Raw genomic sequence first — 18,852 nt, forward strand, 5'->3', positions numbered from 1 at the left:
AGGGCCATGAGCCTGAAAGATTCCCAAGAGTTGGGGGCGGGGGGTGGGGGGAGCAGCTTGGGCCTCTGGGGCGGCAGCGGTGGCTGGTGCTTATGGCTTTCAGTGCATTGCTAGCTCGGGTGGGCAGGCTCGCAACCGGATGCGTTTCTCACGCTCCCTGGTGGCTTCCGGAAGAATCCGTGTGCAGAGTGGACAAGGGAGGCCCCATGAAGCCTGCAGGTGTGGAGGGCAGCAGGTGAGGAGTGGCACCAGGCAGTTTTCAAGGATTTTCGTGTAACTGGAACATATGGTGTGAAGTAGGGAGCAAACGTCGGCTTGAACTCAACATGCCGAAAAATTGGCCTACATTCCCGTGCATCTCTCACACACACACACGGTGCATCACCCGGTTTCCTGACTTTGGCCATCCGCTCCTGTGTTTCAGGACTCCAGGCCCAACATGTCAGGGTGCCCTCTGACGACTCCGTCTGCTGGCCCCCATTTCTGACCGCACTGCGGGGCATTTCTGTCTTGTCCGATCCGGTCCCATAGCTCTGGTCTGGATCCCAGCTGGCTTCATGCCTTTAGCCTCTCCTTCCCTCCGGGGAGGAAATCTCCTCAAATTGAATCCCACCTACATGACAGGTTCCGCACATCGATTTTTCTCTCCTGGGGCCCTTTTTTATATCCGGGGCCATTCTTGGTTCTGTATTTGGGTCACTCAGACCGTGTTTTACAACTACATGGAAAGGTGGGAACTGTGACTTACCTCGATTGCTCCTTAATAACCCTGGATACCCTGGCACCCTGTTCTGAACATAGAACGTACTTCGGAAACAGATAAAATGTCAAATGAAAGAATGAATCACTTAATGAAGAGGGAACCGAGACAACAGGCTAAAGTACAGATTACTGGTGATACTGTATGTTTTCAAGGGAAAACCTTTCTGATAGCGTTTTTATTTTTATTTTTTTATTTTTTAAAGATTATTTATTTATTTATTCAACAGAGATAGAGACAGCCAGCGAGAGAGGGAACACAAGCAGGGGGAGTGGGAGAGGAAGAAGCAGGCTCATAGCGGAAGAGCCTGATGTGGGGCTCGATCCCACAACGCCGGGATCACACCCTGAGCCGAAGGCAGACGCTTAACCGCTGTGCCACCCAGGCGCCCCAACTGATAGCGTTTTTAAAAGGCATTTTAGTTTGAAACTTAAAACTTACACAGAAGTAGAATGGTATGGGACCCCCATATGTCCATCACCCAGCTTCCTTGATTTAAAATTTTTTTTACCACATTTTTCCCTTTTTAAAACTTTTGCTGATACGTTTCCCCAAGTTTTTATTTTTTAAAAATTCAAGCCTACTTTAAGTTGACAAAATAATACTTTCAATGGCTATATACCCTTCGCTTTGTCAGTTTTCTCTCTATACACACCAGCACTTTTTTTTTCTTGCCATTTTCAAGTTGATTGCAGACCTCCTGACACCCTGAGATTCTTCAGCAGGTGTCTCCCAAGGACGAGGGCATTCCCACGTAACCTCAGACTGTCATCACACTTCAAAGGTCAATATTGGTTCCATAATATCTAATATAGGATCCAGTTTTCAGTAATGGTTCTCAACACATTTTTTTATAACTTTTAAAATCTGTGGTCCTTGCCTTAGGTCTTTTCATTTCAATTCTGTATTCTAGAATAGTGTTCTCACTTTTTGTTTTCTTTTGTTTTTTATTTCACTGGCTCGTGTTCTTCAAAAAAGTCCATTATTTAGAACCTGATCTGCAGTGTCTTTTAAAGATTATTTGTTGCAATGCAGTTTTGACATGGACCACCCAGGGCCTACTCCTCTGCCCAGTGCTGGCACTGTGGACCCCAGCCATAAGCTTAGGGGGTCCCAGGCCACCTGCACTTCTGACCAACCAGCTACAGATTTGGGGGGTTGCTACCCCCTTGGGTTTGATAGTTCACTAGGATGACAAATCAGAGCCATCCAGAAGGAGAGACCGCCAGGGTGAGGCCTGGGAGGGTCCCAAATGTAAACCATCCATATCCTCTGGACACTTCCCCTCCTGGCACATCGATGTTTGTCACCAACCAGGAAGCTCACCCAAGCTTCAGAGTCTAGAGTTTTTAAGGGGCTTTTGTTAAGCAGGCAGGATTGATTGAATCATTGGCCATGTACTTGAATTCAGTCTCCAGCCCCTCTCCCTTCCCGGGATATTGGGGTGATTGCCATGGCTCGATGCCCAAACCTCTGAGCACTCGACTGGTCTTCCAGCGTGGCCAGTGCCCATCCTGGAACTATCCAGGGGCCTGCCATGAGGCACCTCATTGACACAAGATCTCAGGGCTCACCGTGAATGACAGAGACTTTCCAAGGACTTAACGCAGCTCCCTCCCAGGAACCAGGGACAAAGACCAGGCACATTCTTCATTTCATCTGTCAGTTAATAGTCACACAAGAATCTAGGCACTGGAACTCTCCATGAAATGAGTAGAATAAATGAGCTACGTTCTGCTCATGAGCTAGAGCAGAAGAGAATTTGTGTGTTTCCTGTCCGCAGTGTCTGGTGAGCGTAACTCCACATACAGTAAGCTGGGAGCCAGCTCGAGTGGGCAGTTTGGGAGCTGGGGTGACCATTTCATTCATTTATTTGAGAGAGAGTGGGTGAGTGAGCAAGCAAGCACGAGTTGGGGGCAGGGGCAGATGGGGAGAGAGAGAAAGAATCGCAAGCAGCCTCTGCGCTCAGCATGGAGCCAATACGGGGCTCAGACTCACGACTCTGAGATCATGACCTGAGCTGAAATCAAGAGTCAGACACTCAACCAACTGAGCCACCCAGGCGCCCCTGCGTGACCATTTTTGATGAGGACTGGAAGCAGGAAACACTCAGGGAGAGAATGATTGCTGTTGATAGGATGAAAGGTTCGTGAACACTAATTTACTTTTGTCACCAGAAGTGACCTCTGCAGGCATTTGTAATTAGGGTCATTTTAGACTTCTTTGTCCTCAATAGGTTGGATTTCTGGGGTGAGTCTCATAGCGTCTGGTTCTCTCTTCTTGAGCACAGAGTAGCAGTCGGCAAGTACCTTACCTTTTTTCTTCCTTTTAACTTGTCCAAGTGTCTTATTGTGTATTTTCAAACATATAGTTGAAAGAATTTTGAGCCAAGGCCCATATATCCCTCAACCTAGATTCTACCATTAATAATTTAGTGTATTTGCTGTATGATAGATTGATCTGTTCATCTCCTACCCGTCCATTGAACATTTTATCTTTTGTGTCAGGAGGAAAATTTTTCTTTTTCCAGCTTGTGTCCTGCACCTGGGGCTTTGCAAGTTAACTGGCCATAGATTAATAGGAGAAAAGGCTACATTTACCTACACACGCACATGGGAGTACTCAGTGATGAGCGTCTTGCCTAGTAACCAGAAATAAAAGACTTCTATGCTAAACTTGATTAAAAAAAAAAAAAGATTAGGGCTTCAAGGAGAAAGTACGGAGGGTTCTGTTGGGCTTTACCATGCTGACAGACCGCTGACTTTGTACCTCCTGGGTGTGTCTTTTCCCAGTCAGGACATTAACTGGGATGATTGACAGCTGTATTTTCAGGAGGCTCTTCTTAAGGTTAGGTAATGTTTCCTTGTGTGGCTGCTGATAGATATCTTCAGCTTAGTAATTTTTATACCACTTTGATGAGTTATCAGTCCCTTCATTTAATTTATTTCAAGTTCAATTGCAGACATCAGTACACTTCCCCTTAAACACCTCAGTGTCCATAATATTATAACTGAAGTCCAGTATTTACATCTTTATCTTTGGAGCTAAAATTTGTGTATAATGAAATGCACAACTCTTAAATAATATGTTTACAGAGCTCTTTGTATAACCTGAACCTCTGTTGAGATAGAGAACATTACCGACGCCCTGGAAGAAAGTTTCCCAGCAGAACCCTACCCTCACCTCTTTTCGCCTCAGCACACTTTCTTAATTCTTGGATGCTCCTGGTTATGATATTTAATAATATTTTTCTTGTTCATATCTGTTATAAGCTACATTGTGACTTGAGAAATGTGAAAATGTGAAACAATGTATCTTAGATTTGAGAGAATAGGCTCTACTCTGTGGTGCCTCTGAGTACTCGTCAAATAAGGAAATCCAAGGATGTATAACTGGGATCTTTTAAAACTTAGCACACAGCCAAGCTACTTAAGTTTCCTGGGTGAGATTAATTATTTAGTCAATTTTATTTTCTATTAATAGAATCTTTGTATACTATACATAACCCTGAGATTATGACCTGAGCTGACACCAAGAGTTGTACACTCCACTACCTGGGCCACCCGGGCATCCCGGAAGCAATGTTTTTTGTTTTTTGTTTTTTGTTTTTTTTAAATACACTTAGGTAGTTTGATAGCCTCTCTCTAAGCTTTACTATTTTAATCACTTACTCTCTACTTTTCCTCCAAAAGGATGAACATCTTCATTTCCCCTCTGGCCTCCTCTGCCTACTACTACCCAGCCAGGCTTTCCCTCTGCAGACCCAGGCCAGGCAGTGTGGGTCCCCACTTACTGGTCCAGCGCCCTGGTCCTTGTTCTCATGTCCTGCCAAGGTCCCTGGTGAAGACTCTCAGGGTTTCCTTTGTCATGAGAAAGCTGTGTTCTCCACACTTGATTCCATGTCATCGGCAGTGAAATCCTATTAAGAGCATATCATCGTGTTGATTTTTCCTCTCCTTAGAATTAAAATTCACAGAGCAGTCACCTTGGTAAGGAAATGTTTCTGTTCTCTAAGCTCCCTTTTTAAAGAATGTGTTTACATTTATGACACTCTCACTGCTGGTTAACTCAAGTTTTTCTTCTTTTAAGTATACTTGATGATGTAACAATTGGAAAACAGTGGTTGCTTCACATTAGTCTTCTATCGGGACGTGATGAGGTCTTTTCTTGTGAAGGAATTTTATCCTGTACAAATACATTAAGTGGCGCTGACCGAGCCAGCCTGGATTTAGAACCGTTAGTTCTTGCTCTGAGTAACCTGCATTGAAAGTTCTAAGATAACCGAATCAGTACAATTGATTAGTGAAAACCCCGAAATAGGCCTCATGAATGCAGTCGACAGATTTTTGACAGAGGATCAAAGGTAACATCTTGAAGCAAAGGGAGGCCCTTTAACAAATGGTGCTGGGACAGCTGGACATCCATATGGTTAAAAAAGGGGGGGAGCATCTAAGCGCCGGCCTTACACCATTCACAGAAATGAACTAAAACATGGATCACAGACCTAAATGTAAAACCCAAACCGTAATGCTCCTATAAGATAACATAGGAGGAGGGGCACCTGGGTGGCTCAGTAGGTTAAATGTCCAACTCTTGATCTCAGCTCAAGTCTTGATCTCAGGGTAGTGAGTCCAAGCCCCGTGTTGGGCTCCACACAAGGCATAGAGCCTACTTAAAGATAACAGAGGAGGAAATGTGGATGATCTTGGGGGTGGTGATGGTTTTTTGGATACAACACAATGGATGTGATTGATGAAAGAAATAATCTGGACTTCATTAATATTAAAAACTTGTCTGCTAAAGACAATGTCCAAATAATGAAAATATAAGCCACTGATTAGGAGAAAATATTTTCTTTTTTTCTTTTTTTAAGATTTTATTTATTTATTTGACAGAGAGGCAGCACGAAAGGGAACACAAGCAGGGGGAGTGGGAGAGGAAGAAGCAGGCTCCCAGTGGAGGAGCCCGATGTGGGGCTCGATCCCAGGACTCTGGGATCACGCCCTGAGCCTAAGGCAGACGCTTAACGACTGCGCCACCCAGGCGCCCCTGGGAAAATATATTTTCAAAGGACACATCTGACAAAGAGGATTGTTATCCAAAACAAAAAAACCTCTTAAAACTTAGTAAGAAAGCAAACAACCTTATTTAAAAAGTGGACCAAAGACGTTAGCAGACATCTCACTGAAGAACATAACACAGATGGCCAAAGAGCCTATGAAAAGATGTTCCACGCCACGTGTCCTCTCTACACACCTAGAGTGGCCAGCATCTAGAACCTTGACAACCCCAAATGCTGATGACGATGTGGAAGAACAAGAATGCTCGCTCATTCGTTGCTGGTGGGAATGCAGAATGGTGCAGCCACTCTGGAAGACCATTTGTGGGTTTCTTACAAAACTAAGCATACTCTTTTTTGAGAGTGAGTGAGGGTGTCGGTGTGCAGGGAGAAAGAGAATTTTTTTTTTAATGTTTTTTTATTATGTTAGTCACCATACAGTACATCCCTGGTTTCCGATGTAAAGCTCGATGCTTCATTAGTTGCATATAACACCCAGTGCACCATGCAACACGTGCCCTCCTCACTACCCATCACCAGTCCATCCCATTCCCCCATCCCCCTCCCCTCTGAAGCCCTCAGTTTGTTTCTCAGAGTCCATAGTCTCTCATGCTTCATTCCCCCTTCTGATTACCCCCCCTTCTTTATCCCTTTCTTCCCCAACCTATCTTCCTAGTTCTTATGTTCCATAGATGAGAGAAATCATAATTGTCTTTCTCTGCTTGACTTATTTCACTTAGCATAATCTCCTCCAGTCCCGTCCATGTTGCTCCTAATGTTGAGAACTCGTTCTTTCTGATAGCTGAGTAATATTCCATTGTATATATGGACCACAACTTCTTAATCCATTCATCTGTTGAAGGGCATCTCGGTTCTTTCCATGATTTGGCTATTATGGACAATGCTGCTATGAACATTGGGGTGCATATGGCCCTTCTCTTCACTATGTCTGTATCTTTGGGGTAAATACCCAGTAGTGCAATGGCTGGGTCATAGGGTAGCTCAATTTTTAACTTCTTTTTTTTTTTTTTAAGATTTTATTTATTTATTCAACAGAGATAGAGACAGCCAGTGAGAGAGGGAACACAAGCAGGGGGAGTGGGAGAGGAAGAAGCAGGCTCATAGCGGAAGAGCCTGATGTGGGGCTCGATCCCGTAACACCGGGATCGCGCCCTGAGCCGAAGGCAGACGCTTAACCGCTGTGCCACTCAGGCGCCCCTCAATTTTTAACTTCTTAAGGGACCTCCATACTGTTTTCCAGAGTGGCTGTACCAACTTGCATTCCCACCAACAATGTAGGAGGGATCCCCTTTCTCCACATCCTCTCCAGCAATTGTTTCTTGCCTTGTCAATTTTTGCCATTCTAACTGGCATAAGGTGGTATCTTAGTGTGGTTTTGATTTGAATTTCCCTGATGGCTAATGATTTTGAACATTTTTTCATGTGTCTGTTAGCCATTTGTATGTCATCATTGGAAAAGTGTCTGTTCATATCTTCTGCTCATTTTATGATTTGTTTATTTGTGAGAAAGAGAATCTTAAGCAGGCTCCACTCCCAGCATGAAGCCCAACATGGGGCTTGATCTCACGACCCTGAGATCATGACCTGAGCAAAATCAAGAGTTGGACATTTTACCGACTGAGCCACATAGGTGCCCTAAAACTAAGCATATTCTTACCATGACCCACCAATCCCACTCCTTAGTATTTACCCATTGGAGTTAAAGTTATGCCTACGCAAAAACCTGCTTTGTACATAATTATCCAAACTAGGAGGCAACCAGGATGTTCAGGTGCATGAATAAACTGTGGTACGTCCAGATGACAAGAGCCTTACTCAGCACTAAAAACAAATGAGCTCTCAACCCATAAAAAGTCCTGGAGGAACCCTGAATGTGTATTAGTATGTGAAAGAAGCCAATCTGAGAAGGATCCAGACTGATTCCAGTCACAGAGACAGTGCAAGGGGTGTGGGAGGGAGGGGAGGTGAACAGGCAGAGCGCAGAGGATTTTTAGGGCAGTGAAAATATCCCATATGATATTACAATAGTAGATATGAGTTGTTACATATTTGTCTAAACCCACAGAGTGTACGACACCCGGAGTGAATCCTAATGAAACTTTGGACCTTAGGCGATCATGATATAGCATCATCCTTAGTAAAAACTGTCCCATTTTAGTGATGTTGATAATGGAGGAGACTGCGCATGTGTGGCCACAGAGGGTATATGGGAAGCCTCTACCTTCTTCTCAGTCTTTAAAATTGCTTTTAAAAAATACTTAAAACCCACATGCAAGGCCATAGTGTGGCGCAGTGGGAAAGCCATCATGTTGTTCAGTAGCTGTCTGGTGTTCTTTCTCATCCACCCTGAGCTAGCTCGGTGACCCCAGGCCAGACCGTCAGCAGCTTTCTCTAGACCACAGTTTGCTTTTTGGATGATCCTTTGCTTTAGAAGTGCTCCAGTCTTAAAACTGGGGGAATTTTTAGATTATTGTAGGTGCATCTCAATGATAGGAGCTAAGTTACAGGGGAGAAGGAAGTATGCAAGTCAGCCTGTGAATGAAATTTAAAATGTTCTCGGCAAATATGCCCCGAAAGGGACTAACCTCTTTGCAGGTGGTCCCTGCATGAATCATGCAGTAGCTCTCTTAGCTCCGATTACAGGTCCCGGTAGCCAAGGCTGACCCTAATGTTAGTGGGATGGAGGACTGAACCCACACCGTCTTGACCACAAAACCTCTGCTCTTGCTAATAAGCTGCTTTCTAACAGAACAGAGTTTTGAGACTGTAGGAAATCAACAGCTAATGTCGCGTGTGGGATTCGCGTGGTTGGTTTTCAAATGGAGGTCGTCATCTGAAGGGAGACGTTCAGGCCGAGGGTGTTTTTGAAACTAGAGTGAAGTTGATGTATCCAGAAAAGAAAAACAGAAGCAGTTAAGATCTGGGTGAGGAGTTTCTCGTTGGGGAAATGTACCCATGGTCCAGAAGGGGGTCCAAGAAAGATCCCAGAGTTGATCACGTGTCAACGATTTGCTTCCCCCTCCTTAGTGCTGTTGGTTTTTACATTTCGTTTTGGATCGTGCACCTCTTTGAGAAACCACTGAGGGCCATAGACCTCTCTAGAAAACTGGAGTACCTCCAGCTAGAAACCCCTGATCTGTCCTGCTGTCCTGCACCCTCTCGTTGAGCTCACACTTCACTGCGTGGACCAGCATGGAAGCCAGCAGCATCTCCAGTGTAGAGCGACTTCTTCGGGGGATCTGGTTTTGTTGGTGGAAACGAGAACAGATCCTTTATCATCCTGGCTCTGAGGTCTTGTTCTGTTGCTCGCCTCTCTGAGGATTCTCCAAACTCGGGGAGACTTCTGCTGAGCTTTCTGTTTGGCTCCCTCACGTCTTTACTCCGTCCAAACTGCTTTTATTTCTCTGCCTCTGTCTGGGACAGATGTGCCATTTTCCTTTTTAAAAAATTGTTTCCGAGAATTCTAATTCTATGCCTTTGATTGTGCCACCTCTTTCATATACACATCGGGGATTATCTGGGATAATTTGTTTTTTGTTTTTTGGTTGTTTGTTTTTTTGGTTTTTTGTTTTTTACTTCTGTTAATACCTCCATCCTCCTCATACCTACTTACTAGCACTGTTGCCGTTTACCGAGAGCCTTTTGGCCGGGGGCAGTGCTAGGCTCCTTACGTGTGTGTTCCCGGGCCTGTGATGTACCGAGTCTCTCATTGAACGGAGTATAAAATGAAGCCCAGAGAGCTGAGTCACTCGCCCAAAGCCCCAGAGCTAGAAAGCAGGGGACAGGATTTCAATCTAGGTGGGTCATCTTGACACCATAACCCACATTCTTAACCATTAACAAGGGCGCTGTAGATTCATAAAGTAGTTCAGGGCTTAGTAACCCAAATTACCCCCTGAGCGGTAGGTGAGCAGCTGAGTGGACAGTAATGGGTGATGTTCCCTGGCCGCTGACGATGTGCCTTGGATGGCCCGTGTTCTTTCTTCACCACAGTCTTCTGTGTTAGAAGCTACTGTCCACATTTAAAGACGGGGACTATGCAATTCTCCATCTCCCCTCTCAGGAGCTCACTAGTAATATCTATCTTTGCCGCAACGTCTTCTGTGTCAAGGTCCCCTTAGACCTGAAGTATACAAAAATGTCGCCGAGATTCTAAGCAGCTGTTGAAGCACCGCCCAGTGAGTGTGACAGGGAGGGGAAAAAACGTGTTCAGGACACACTGAAGCATGTCCAATTGAGAGGAGTTAGTGGAGAAACCACAGAGGCACAACTAAGCAGAAAGGGAACAATCAACTATTTTCGAGACAAGTCATCATCAGTCTAAATGAGAGGCTCGTTTCTTCGCGTAACAGAAAAATTATTTGTTTGAAGCCAGCCGCCAACATCATGATTAGCCTTGAAACACTAAGTATTTTGTATAAAGTATTTTGAATAAAGTTAACAAAACATAGAGAAACCACTATCCTAGCTCTTGAGGAATGACGCTTGAATAAGATCTGGATTCTCTCCAGGGACTCGAGAAGCTTCCTGCTGCCCCCGGAGCCCCTGCAGCTCTCTGCCTCGCTGGTGGTGGTCAAATCCCACATTTGCACCTGCACCCTGGTTCCTGGCAAAGACCTTTGCATTCGTCTCTCCATCCACTTGATCGTGGTGCCCCCGATTTCACTGGCCCATTCTTCCTCTTTGGGAGGCTGTCCCCGGACCGTCTCCAGGGAGGTGTCCTCCACTCCTGTCTGCTCGGCCCCCCCCCACCCCCCCCAGCCACCTCCTTGTTGTCTTAAAGGCAGTCCTCTCGTCCTGCACTCCTCTTGTTTTTGTGGTTTATCTTCTCTCTTTTCTCCTGAACTTGAGCTCCATGAGGACCGAGACAAAGGTTCACTGCTCTGGCTCTTGTACTCAGGAGAATTACCAACCCACAGTGGTCGATTTGTAAGTATTTGTTGAGTGAATGAAATTATTACCTTATCCAGGCACCGGTGGAGGCCAGGTAGAAAATCAAAGGGCGTTAATGGCAGGAATAAAAAATATAAAACCGAGCCTAGGAGTAAACTTAGTAAAACATGTGCAGGAGGACCTGTATTCATATATCCAGCACCTGCTGAGCTGGGCACTGGGATTTCAAAGATGTGTAAGACAAACACGGTCCTCGCTTCGTGAACATAGAAAACACAAAAGTACCCGAGAGGTAGAGAGGAAGACCTCATCTCTCCTAAATAATAATAATAATAGCCTGCATATTAATATTACTTCAAAATGCCGCCTCTTGTTTATTTGTGGGGGAGGCATAGCAGAACAAAATTATTTGAAGTTTATCTGAGAAAATAAACTTCAGAGACTACTTTTTTTTTTTTTTTTTTTTAAAGAACAATGCTGGGTACTCTGGTTAGTCCTATTTCAAAACTACTGCAGGGGTGCCTGGGAGGCTCAGTCATTAAGCGTCTGCCTTCGGCTCAGGGCGTGATCCCAGGGTCCTGGGATCGAGCCCCGCATTGGGCTCCCTGCTCTGCTGGGAGCCTGCTTCTCCCTCTCCCACTCCCCCTGCTTGTGTTCCCTCTCTCGCTGGCCGTCTCTCTCTCTCTCTCTCTGGCAAATAAATAAATAAAAATTTTAAACAAAACAAACTACTGCAATATGGTTCTGGCCTTACATAAGTTGTGTGTATAAGAAGTAAATATAATATTTCAGATCACAGGGTAATGAGCGTCTTTGCCAACCGCTGATACTAGGATGTGGGCTGAATCATTTGGGGACAAAATGAGATTATATTTTTACCCCAAACTATTAATTTTTTTTTTCCAGATGGATTAAAGATTTCGTTGTAAAAAGTGAGACCATCAAAGTTCTGGAAAAAAATACAGATGGATTTAATAATAGATCTTATAAAAAAGAGAGCACAGATGGATATAATCTTGGTGCAGGAAAGGCCTTTTTAAGCACGAACAGCAGGCAGAAGACCCTTAAGAGAAAATTTGGTCTGAGTACCTACAGTTCAGAACTTCTAGATGGTAAAACACACAAGGGGACTATTTTTCATGTAACAATGGATAGTGGTTAAGGAGCTTCATATATAAAATATGTTTATAAACCAGTAAGTGGGTTGTTTCTAGAGTCATCACATCTTGTAGCTAGAAAGGCTCTCATACAGTTCCTACATTGTACAAATGGTGGCGTGAGGGCCCGAAGAAGATCGCTTCCTTACTCAAAGCCGTATATACGGCTGGTTGGTCATTTGGCTCCCTTTGCCCAAACCCTCTGTAGTTGAGATTGGAGGTATCTGGGCGCAGAGAATTAAGGTAATGCAATCAGTAAACCTGAAAAATTAAAGTTGTGGCCAGTTCGTGGTACAATTCTGAGTATACTTTCAAGGACGGGTCAGAGTATATTAGAAAAATTAGACTTTGAAGCCTTAGATAAAATAAGCTTAGAGGATTATTAGGCAGCCATGTATATCATAATAGCTTCGGGTTTCTGGTGCTTTTCTTCTGTTTTCTGGGTTTTGGGTGTTTTGTTTTTTTTTTATCTGGGGCTTTTTTTTTTTTAATGAAAAATCTAATTAGATAATTTTCTTTTAATCCAAATTGAGATCTCCTCAATTGGTAAGATAGGTTCACTTTCATCAGATCTTAGGGAGCCTTCAATATTTGAACAGAAAGGCCATAACTTAGGTATCCCTGTGCCTAGCAGCTTACCTGAATTTCAAGATTAGTCCTTGAGTAGAAATAAAAAAACAGCCTTTGAAATGTGCCAGCCTTGTTTTTAAACATAAAGCATATAAAGCGGTGGCATTTGTCCCAGTTTGTAACAAAAGTCACAGTGTTCATTTTCTGTACAAATTGCGTACTGGCTCCGTGTCGACACTGCACACGATTATGTGGATTAAAAAGAATCTGACAAACACACATGCAGAGTAAACACTTGCGCGAGGTCCTGCTCTCTGCCTCGGGCAGCCTGGGATGTGAGGCCAGCAGTCCTTGGGAGGAGGTTTGACGAGGTGTGTACAAGGTTCTGTGTCGTAGCACGGGGGAAGGAACATTTATCAGCTGGGGGGCGGGTGTGTGTGCCGAGAAAACCTTGTCTGGACTTGAAGTTGAGCATCAGTGGGCACCCCAGAGTCCTTTCAGCATCTTCAGATTAAATCATCTTCACTGTTTGAGGAGTCCTGTTTCCAGTGTTCGCTGGATTTCTGGGGCCGAGGAATTGTTTTCATGAACTTTTTTATAGTAAATGTCACTTCTCTGGTGGAACCCCCAAACTACAAGAAAAAACAGCATTGTGAACCTTATCTTGGGTCTTGCATCTTCCCCCCTCCCCCCAAAAAAAGTTTGGGTTAATTTAATACCATTTAAAAAAAATAATTTTCTAACTTCAGCTGGTAAGGTTTTTTTTCCCTACTGACACTCTTTTTACTTTCTACCAAGTCTTGTTCCAACTCCATTTAATTTTGTCGGTTGTAATTTGGGAACGTGTGTGCTCTGCTTTCTTTAAGGTGGCCTGTGCTACTGTCTCTTTCAGGGGTGAATCGGGTGCTGGGAAGACAGAAAATACTAAGAAGGTCATTCAGTACCTTGCTCATGTTGCTTCTTCGCATAAAGGACGGAAGGACCATAATATTCCTGTAAGTTTTCCTTCTGTTGTTTGTATACGTCTCAGGCTTATTCTTTGGTAATTTCAGAAGCAAGCATCAGGAAGCACAGCATACTGCTGGAACTGACAGCTCCCTTGTCTGCTCCCACCCCACCCCCACCCAGAAGCTTCCTCCGCTCTGGAGGGAGCAAGGTGACCAGGAAATTTCCATGAGCTAGGTATTTGCACAGGCCAACTGGAATTGACGGTTATAGCTTGAAGCCTAATTCCTTGAGAAGCTTTGGGAAGAACTGTTCACGATCGATGAGCAGTGCTGGTGAAGATTTCTTATTTCCACCAAAGGAAGATCCTCAAGTATCGTTAGCAGTTCTTCCTGAAAGTGGACCGCAGCCTGTTTCTACTGCCCACCGCAGTTTGAGGCAGGGGTAGAAATTTGGGGGCAGTTGATAATAGAAGAGGGGTAAGAACAGGAGAGTCCGCTATCCTTAAACTTATAGATCTGCAGAAGTGGCAGGTGACCCAGCCACACCTGCTTTCATGGTTCTGAGCTGCACGTTGACCTGGTGCTTTGGATGTGGCTCCCTGCTCAGGGAAAGAGCCCGACTCGCTAACGTTTGCGTTTATCTGTTTGTAACAAACAGCAGGAATCACCTAAACCAGTGAAACATCAGGCAAGTGCTTTTCTCTATGCTTCTTAGTCCTGAATGCTCGCACTAATTTCTGTCTCTAGATCGAGTCTCTGTTAAAAGCAAATACGGTTGGTTCTGAGTGACCTCCCCTGTGAAAACTTAATTTTGGAAATTTGTCGCTTAGAGACGTATTCTTTTGCCAGCAGCATGCCCTCTTGCTTTAAATTTGTTTTCTAGATGAGTTTTAATATTTATTTACCCTTTTATCATGACATTGAATCACATGTTTATGAAGCCTGAACCCTCAGGGTCTCGAATGTCGAAGACCAGGTGGAATTGTTTTGATTCTGCTTAAATGCACAGAAGGCCGGTGTTGGGCCAGACGTTACATTTTGAGTCTGGGGCTGCAACTTGAAAAGTTGTACCTTTTGGGGAACACATTTCTAGTCTATTAACGTTTTATGGCCCCTGTGTGTTTTAGCCTTAAAAGTTTTAATGATTTAGTATATAAAGTTACATTTTCTTTATCCAGGGCAGGTAGTGGAGGACTATTCGTCTTCCTGCTTAGAGAACACCCCTCCTTCTGGCTCTCCAGAGCACAGCAACGGACAGACCACCAGCCAGAGCATTTCCTGCTACCCAGGAGGAGAGGGAGGGCAGCGCCAAGCCAGATGCCTCAGACAGAAAGGGACGTCTGTCCTGTGCTTAACCCTTTCCCCGGCACTGGAATGGTTTCAAGGGAATAGAAAGCAGGGAAGGATAATATTATAGAAATGATTTATTAATATAAAGAAATGATCATAAGTATCTACAGGAATAGTAGTCTTGGATAGCAGGATTTTCAGATATCTTTATTAAAATTCTTTAGTTGTCGGACAGCAAAGCTGTCCTCTACCTGTGAGGGCCTCTGATGTTCTTTTGCTCCTTTAGCTGTAGAGCAGATCACTCATCGAAATTGGAAGGATTAATGAAATAATTGTTATCCTAGAGGATACTTAAAGGCTTTTTTGCCAACTTCAGAAGCAACCTCTAGACCCGAAATTAGCTTTTCTTTGTGCCCTAGAGGTACACGCCAAAATGACCTGTGATACCACTGTGAAATAATCGACGGACAGATTCGGGTTTTCCAAATCCACGGTGTGGAATGACGTACATGGTGATCGCTAACATTTTGTTTCGATGTCATTTTAAACCACAGTGCGGATCCCCGTTGTGTGTGAGTCGCATGCCGACCCTGAGGTTTCACTTTGGGTCGCAGGAGTCCCTGGGGAGCTGGGTTTCCTGCAGCTTCTCTGCCGTGCTTCCCTGCGTCGTCGGTGTGCATGTCTTGCTGCATGAACTCACAGCGCAGAATCCTCGGTGCTGCTCTTCCCCACGTTTATTTTCGCAGTCGTCTAGTCTAGCGCTGGCTGTGCGTCTGTTTCTAGAAACCTGAGAAGACCACCTGTTCTCAACTTTGCGTCCCCAGCCCGCTTGAGGAATAGGAGGTACTCCTGAGTGGTAGTGACCCCGGAGGGGGTGGCGTCAAGAAATTCCGTCTCTGCCCACGCTCCCTCCCCGTCCCCGGGGACTCCTTCACCCCATTCTGAGAATGACTGCCGTAAAGCAGCCGTCATGTCGCGAGTCTGTACTTGGCGAGGTGTTTCCTTTGGTTTGATATCCCTGGGTTGTGAATTTACATTGAACTTTATGGGCAAAACTCATGCAGGGTCCCAGGAGCCATTTGGATATGTTTCTGCTGTTTTGTCACTAGACAGTAGCATGAATCGTCAGGACAAAGGGGAAGACATTTCCGGGCTCCTTTGTCTCTTTGCTCAGTCTTCTTTTTTTTTTTAACCACTTTATTGAGATTTAATTCACATGCCATCAAATTCACACATTCCTACAGTTCAGCGTTGTTGTTTTCAGTATACTGAGTTGCGTAGTCATCCCTGCAGTAAACTTGAGGAACTGATTCTCATCACCCCAAAAAGAAACCCATTAGGCATCCCCTTGCATGTCCCTCTAGCCCCCGGAAACCATTCACCTACTTTCTGTCTTTATGAATCTGCCCACTGTGCATATTTTATATGAACGGAACCCTGGAGTGTGTGGCTCTCTAGGCTGTTCTTCCCCCTCAGCATGATGTTTGCACGGTTTGTCTGTGTGGTAGTGTGTATAAATACTCCATTCCTTTCCCTGGCCGAATGGTACCCCCGTTCTATTAAATCTATTAATTCGGCCACGTTTCGTTTATCCGTCCAACAGCTGATAGGCCTTTGCATTGTTTCCATTTGGGGGCCACTTTGAATAATGGCTCAGTGAACATTTGTGTACAGTGTTTGTGTGGACCTGTGTTTCCCGCTCTCCTGGCCGTGCGCCTGGGAGTGGCATTGCTGGGTCGTGGGAGTGTTCTGTTTCACATTTTGAGGGATCGCCCCACCCCACTGATCTTCAGAGCGACGGTGCAGTTCAGCACGCGCCCCCCCCCCCCCCGAAATTTACGAGGATGCCAGTTTCCCCATCTCGTCACCATGTTTGGCCTCCTCGTTCTATTTGAGCCATCCCCGCAGGCCTTTGTGCTTGCTTTTGAAACTTAATCCTCATTATGGAAATACAAATATAAATCAGTTTTCAAAATGAAGGTCACGGTATTTAAGCAGTAAATGGTAAGCGTTTACCTGTGAATGTGTGGCGTACTTCTAACAGAATTAAGTCTTGCTTGGCTTTGTCCCCCAGGCAGCTGGAAGTGGTTTCAGTGACATGCTCCCTCACCGTAGATTGCTGTCACAGACCCTCAAAGTCTGGCACGGAGTCCAGGGCCACTCCAGAGCCTGAACCCAAGCCAAGTTCAGAGCAGATCTGAAAACAGCTGATTTCTGTAACTTGACCATCCCCTAAGAATGACTGTCCTTCAGGCCAGCCCACCTGCCCTGCCCACTTTGGACTCCTCCACATCTGGATGGCAGCTTCGGGATGACTTCCCGTCTACTACACCGCCTTGAACTAAGACAGGCTGTGACAGATGGCAAGTAGCAAGCACAGAAATGAGAGCCTGCCAGTGGAGATTAAGTCTGGTTCTCAGTACTGTTGCTGAGTGACTGCCACCGATTTTCAACCGTCTTGTGGGTGGTGGGGACACCTGCAGCTCTACCCAGCCAGGCCTGCAAAGCCCAGCACGATCCCAGCCCACGTCCCATTGCTGGCTGAAATGGAGGTTTACCAATTTCAGACTCCTCTTATATCTATCATATAGCAAGTGTATACTAATATACAGTAGACGCAAGGGTATAGTTTTCATCATGACTGGTCATCCTTGAAAGCATCATGTAATTCTAAATACTTAAAACTTTAAAAATAATTTCAATAGCTAATGCTAATTTTCCCCCTACATTCCCAAAAGACATTTTTCGTTGTCCTGTAGAATAGAAACGGGACATTGCCCATCTGATTCTAGTGGGAAGGTTAGCACTCAGTCCCCTGAGGGTTTATAAATGCCTTCATAATTTCATTGAGCGATGTTAGTGCTGTTCAATCAAGATGTGAAATTGTACGACACCAAAATGGTCAAATTTCATGGTAATTTCTTAATTTAAGACCCTTTTTGTGTGTTTTCTGAGGTTAGCGTTGTGTCAAGCTTTTTATGATTCATTTTTGAGTTACTGAGATCTTTACTTGGTGTCAGTGATATCACCAGTCCATTAGGAGAAAAGTTAATACCACGACCCTGTTAACATAGTGGCCCAACAGCAGAGGCCTGGGAGGGCCCCAGTCGGCAGGTTATGGTGAAGCAAGGACCCTTCACTCAATTCTTACTGCTGCCTTTGGCTCACATCAGCCCCTCCCCAAACACTGCTAGCAGGTTTGGGGACCTCTGATTGTACATTCATTCAGCAAACACTCATGGAGCACCCTTCTGACCTCACACTGACTGAGCTAGGTCTAGGGAATATACCAGTTATTGCAAGCCAGCGGAAGAAAGAATAGAATCAGAGACCACATACGTAAGCACACCCACGTACACTTGCACATGGAAGCAAAGAATCCTTGTAGCCACGTCTAGAGAATATTAAAATGGGGTACGTAATACTCGTTTTACCTCCAAGTTAGGAAAACATTTGAAAGGTAAAACATTCAAATATTTTTATTATGATTGGACAGGATGATCGTGAGCTAACAGTCGATGTTTAGTGTAAAGGTAATGCCCCATTTATGAAAATTCAGTATTTTCCTGACAGGTTCTGCATTCTGATCACACAGACTGAGGTAAGAAGGATTCTAGAGCCCAATTTTTGCAGAGCTAGGACACCAAGGGCCTTGTAAGGTGTTGGTCATGGCCACACTGATGGAGGCAAGTGCTGACCTCCAGGGGAGAGCCCCCCCTGCCCCGTTAGATTACAGAATGATAACTTTTTTTTTTTTTTTTAAGATTTTGGGCGGGGGGGGGGCAGAGGGAAAGGGAGAGAAACTTAAGCAGGTTCCCTGCTGAGCAGGGATCCCAGTTCAGGGCTGGATCCCAGGACCCCGGGATCATGACCTGAGCTGAAGTCAGATGCCCTGATAACTACCATTCTTTAATGATGCCTCTCAGTTGTTAAAATTGGTTACCAGGATATCATGTTTAAGAAATCTGGGGAGTGAGGGCATCTGGGTGGCTCAGTTGGTAAAGCAAGCGTCTGTCTTCAGCTCAGGTCATGATCCCGGGGTCCTGGGATCAAGTCCCAAGTTGGTCTCTTTGCTCAGTGGGGAGTCTGCTTCTCCCTCTCCCTCTGCCTGTCACTCCACCTGCTTGTGCTCTCTCTCTGTCAAATAAATAAAAT

At 44.9% G+C, this 18,852-nt stretch overlaps 1 protein-coding gene across 11 annotated transcripts in view; it reads left to right on the plus strand.

Moving 5' to 3' along the window:
- The window catches only part of MYH10 (myosin heavy chain 10), a 123,749-nt gene that overhangs the window by 30,107 nt on the left and 74,790 nt on the right, over window positions 1–18,852 (plus strand). For 8 of the 11 annotated variants that reach the window (XM_044391734.3, XM_057311324.1, XM_044391733.3 and 5 more), the window contains exons 5-6: window positions 13,353–13,455; window positions 14,066–14,095. In XM_044391734.3, coding sequence (XP_044247669.2) covers window positions 13,353–13,455; window positions 14,066–14,095 — 133 coding nt within the window. The remainder of the gene's footprint in view (window positions 1–13,352; window positions 13,456–14,065; window positions 14,096–18,852) is intronic. The other 3 variants (XM_057311325.1, XM_026520952.4, XM_048226464.2) reach the window with 1 other exon arrangement.

The sequence above is a fragment of the Ursus arctos genome, unplaced genomic scaffold (assembly GCF_023065955.2).
Source record: "Ursus arctos isolate Adak ecotype North America unplaced genomic scaffold, UrsArc2.0 scaffold_14, whole genome shotgun sequence".
NCBI lineage: Eukaryota > Metazoa > Chordata > Mammalia > Carnivora > Ursidae > Ursus > Ursus arctos.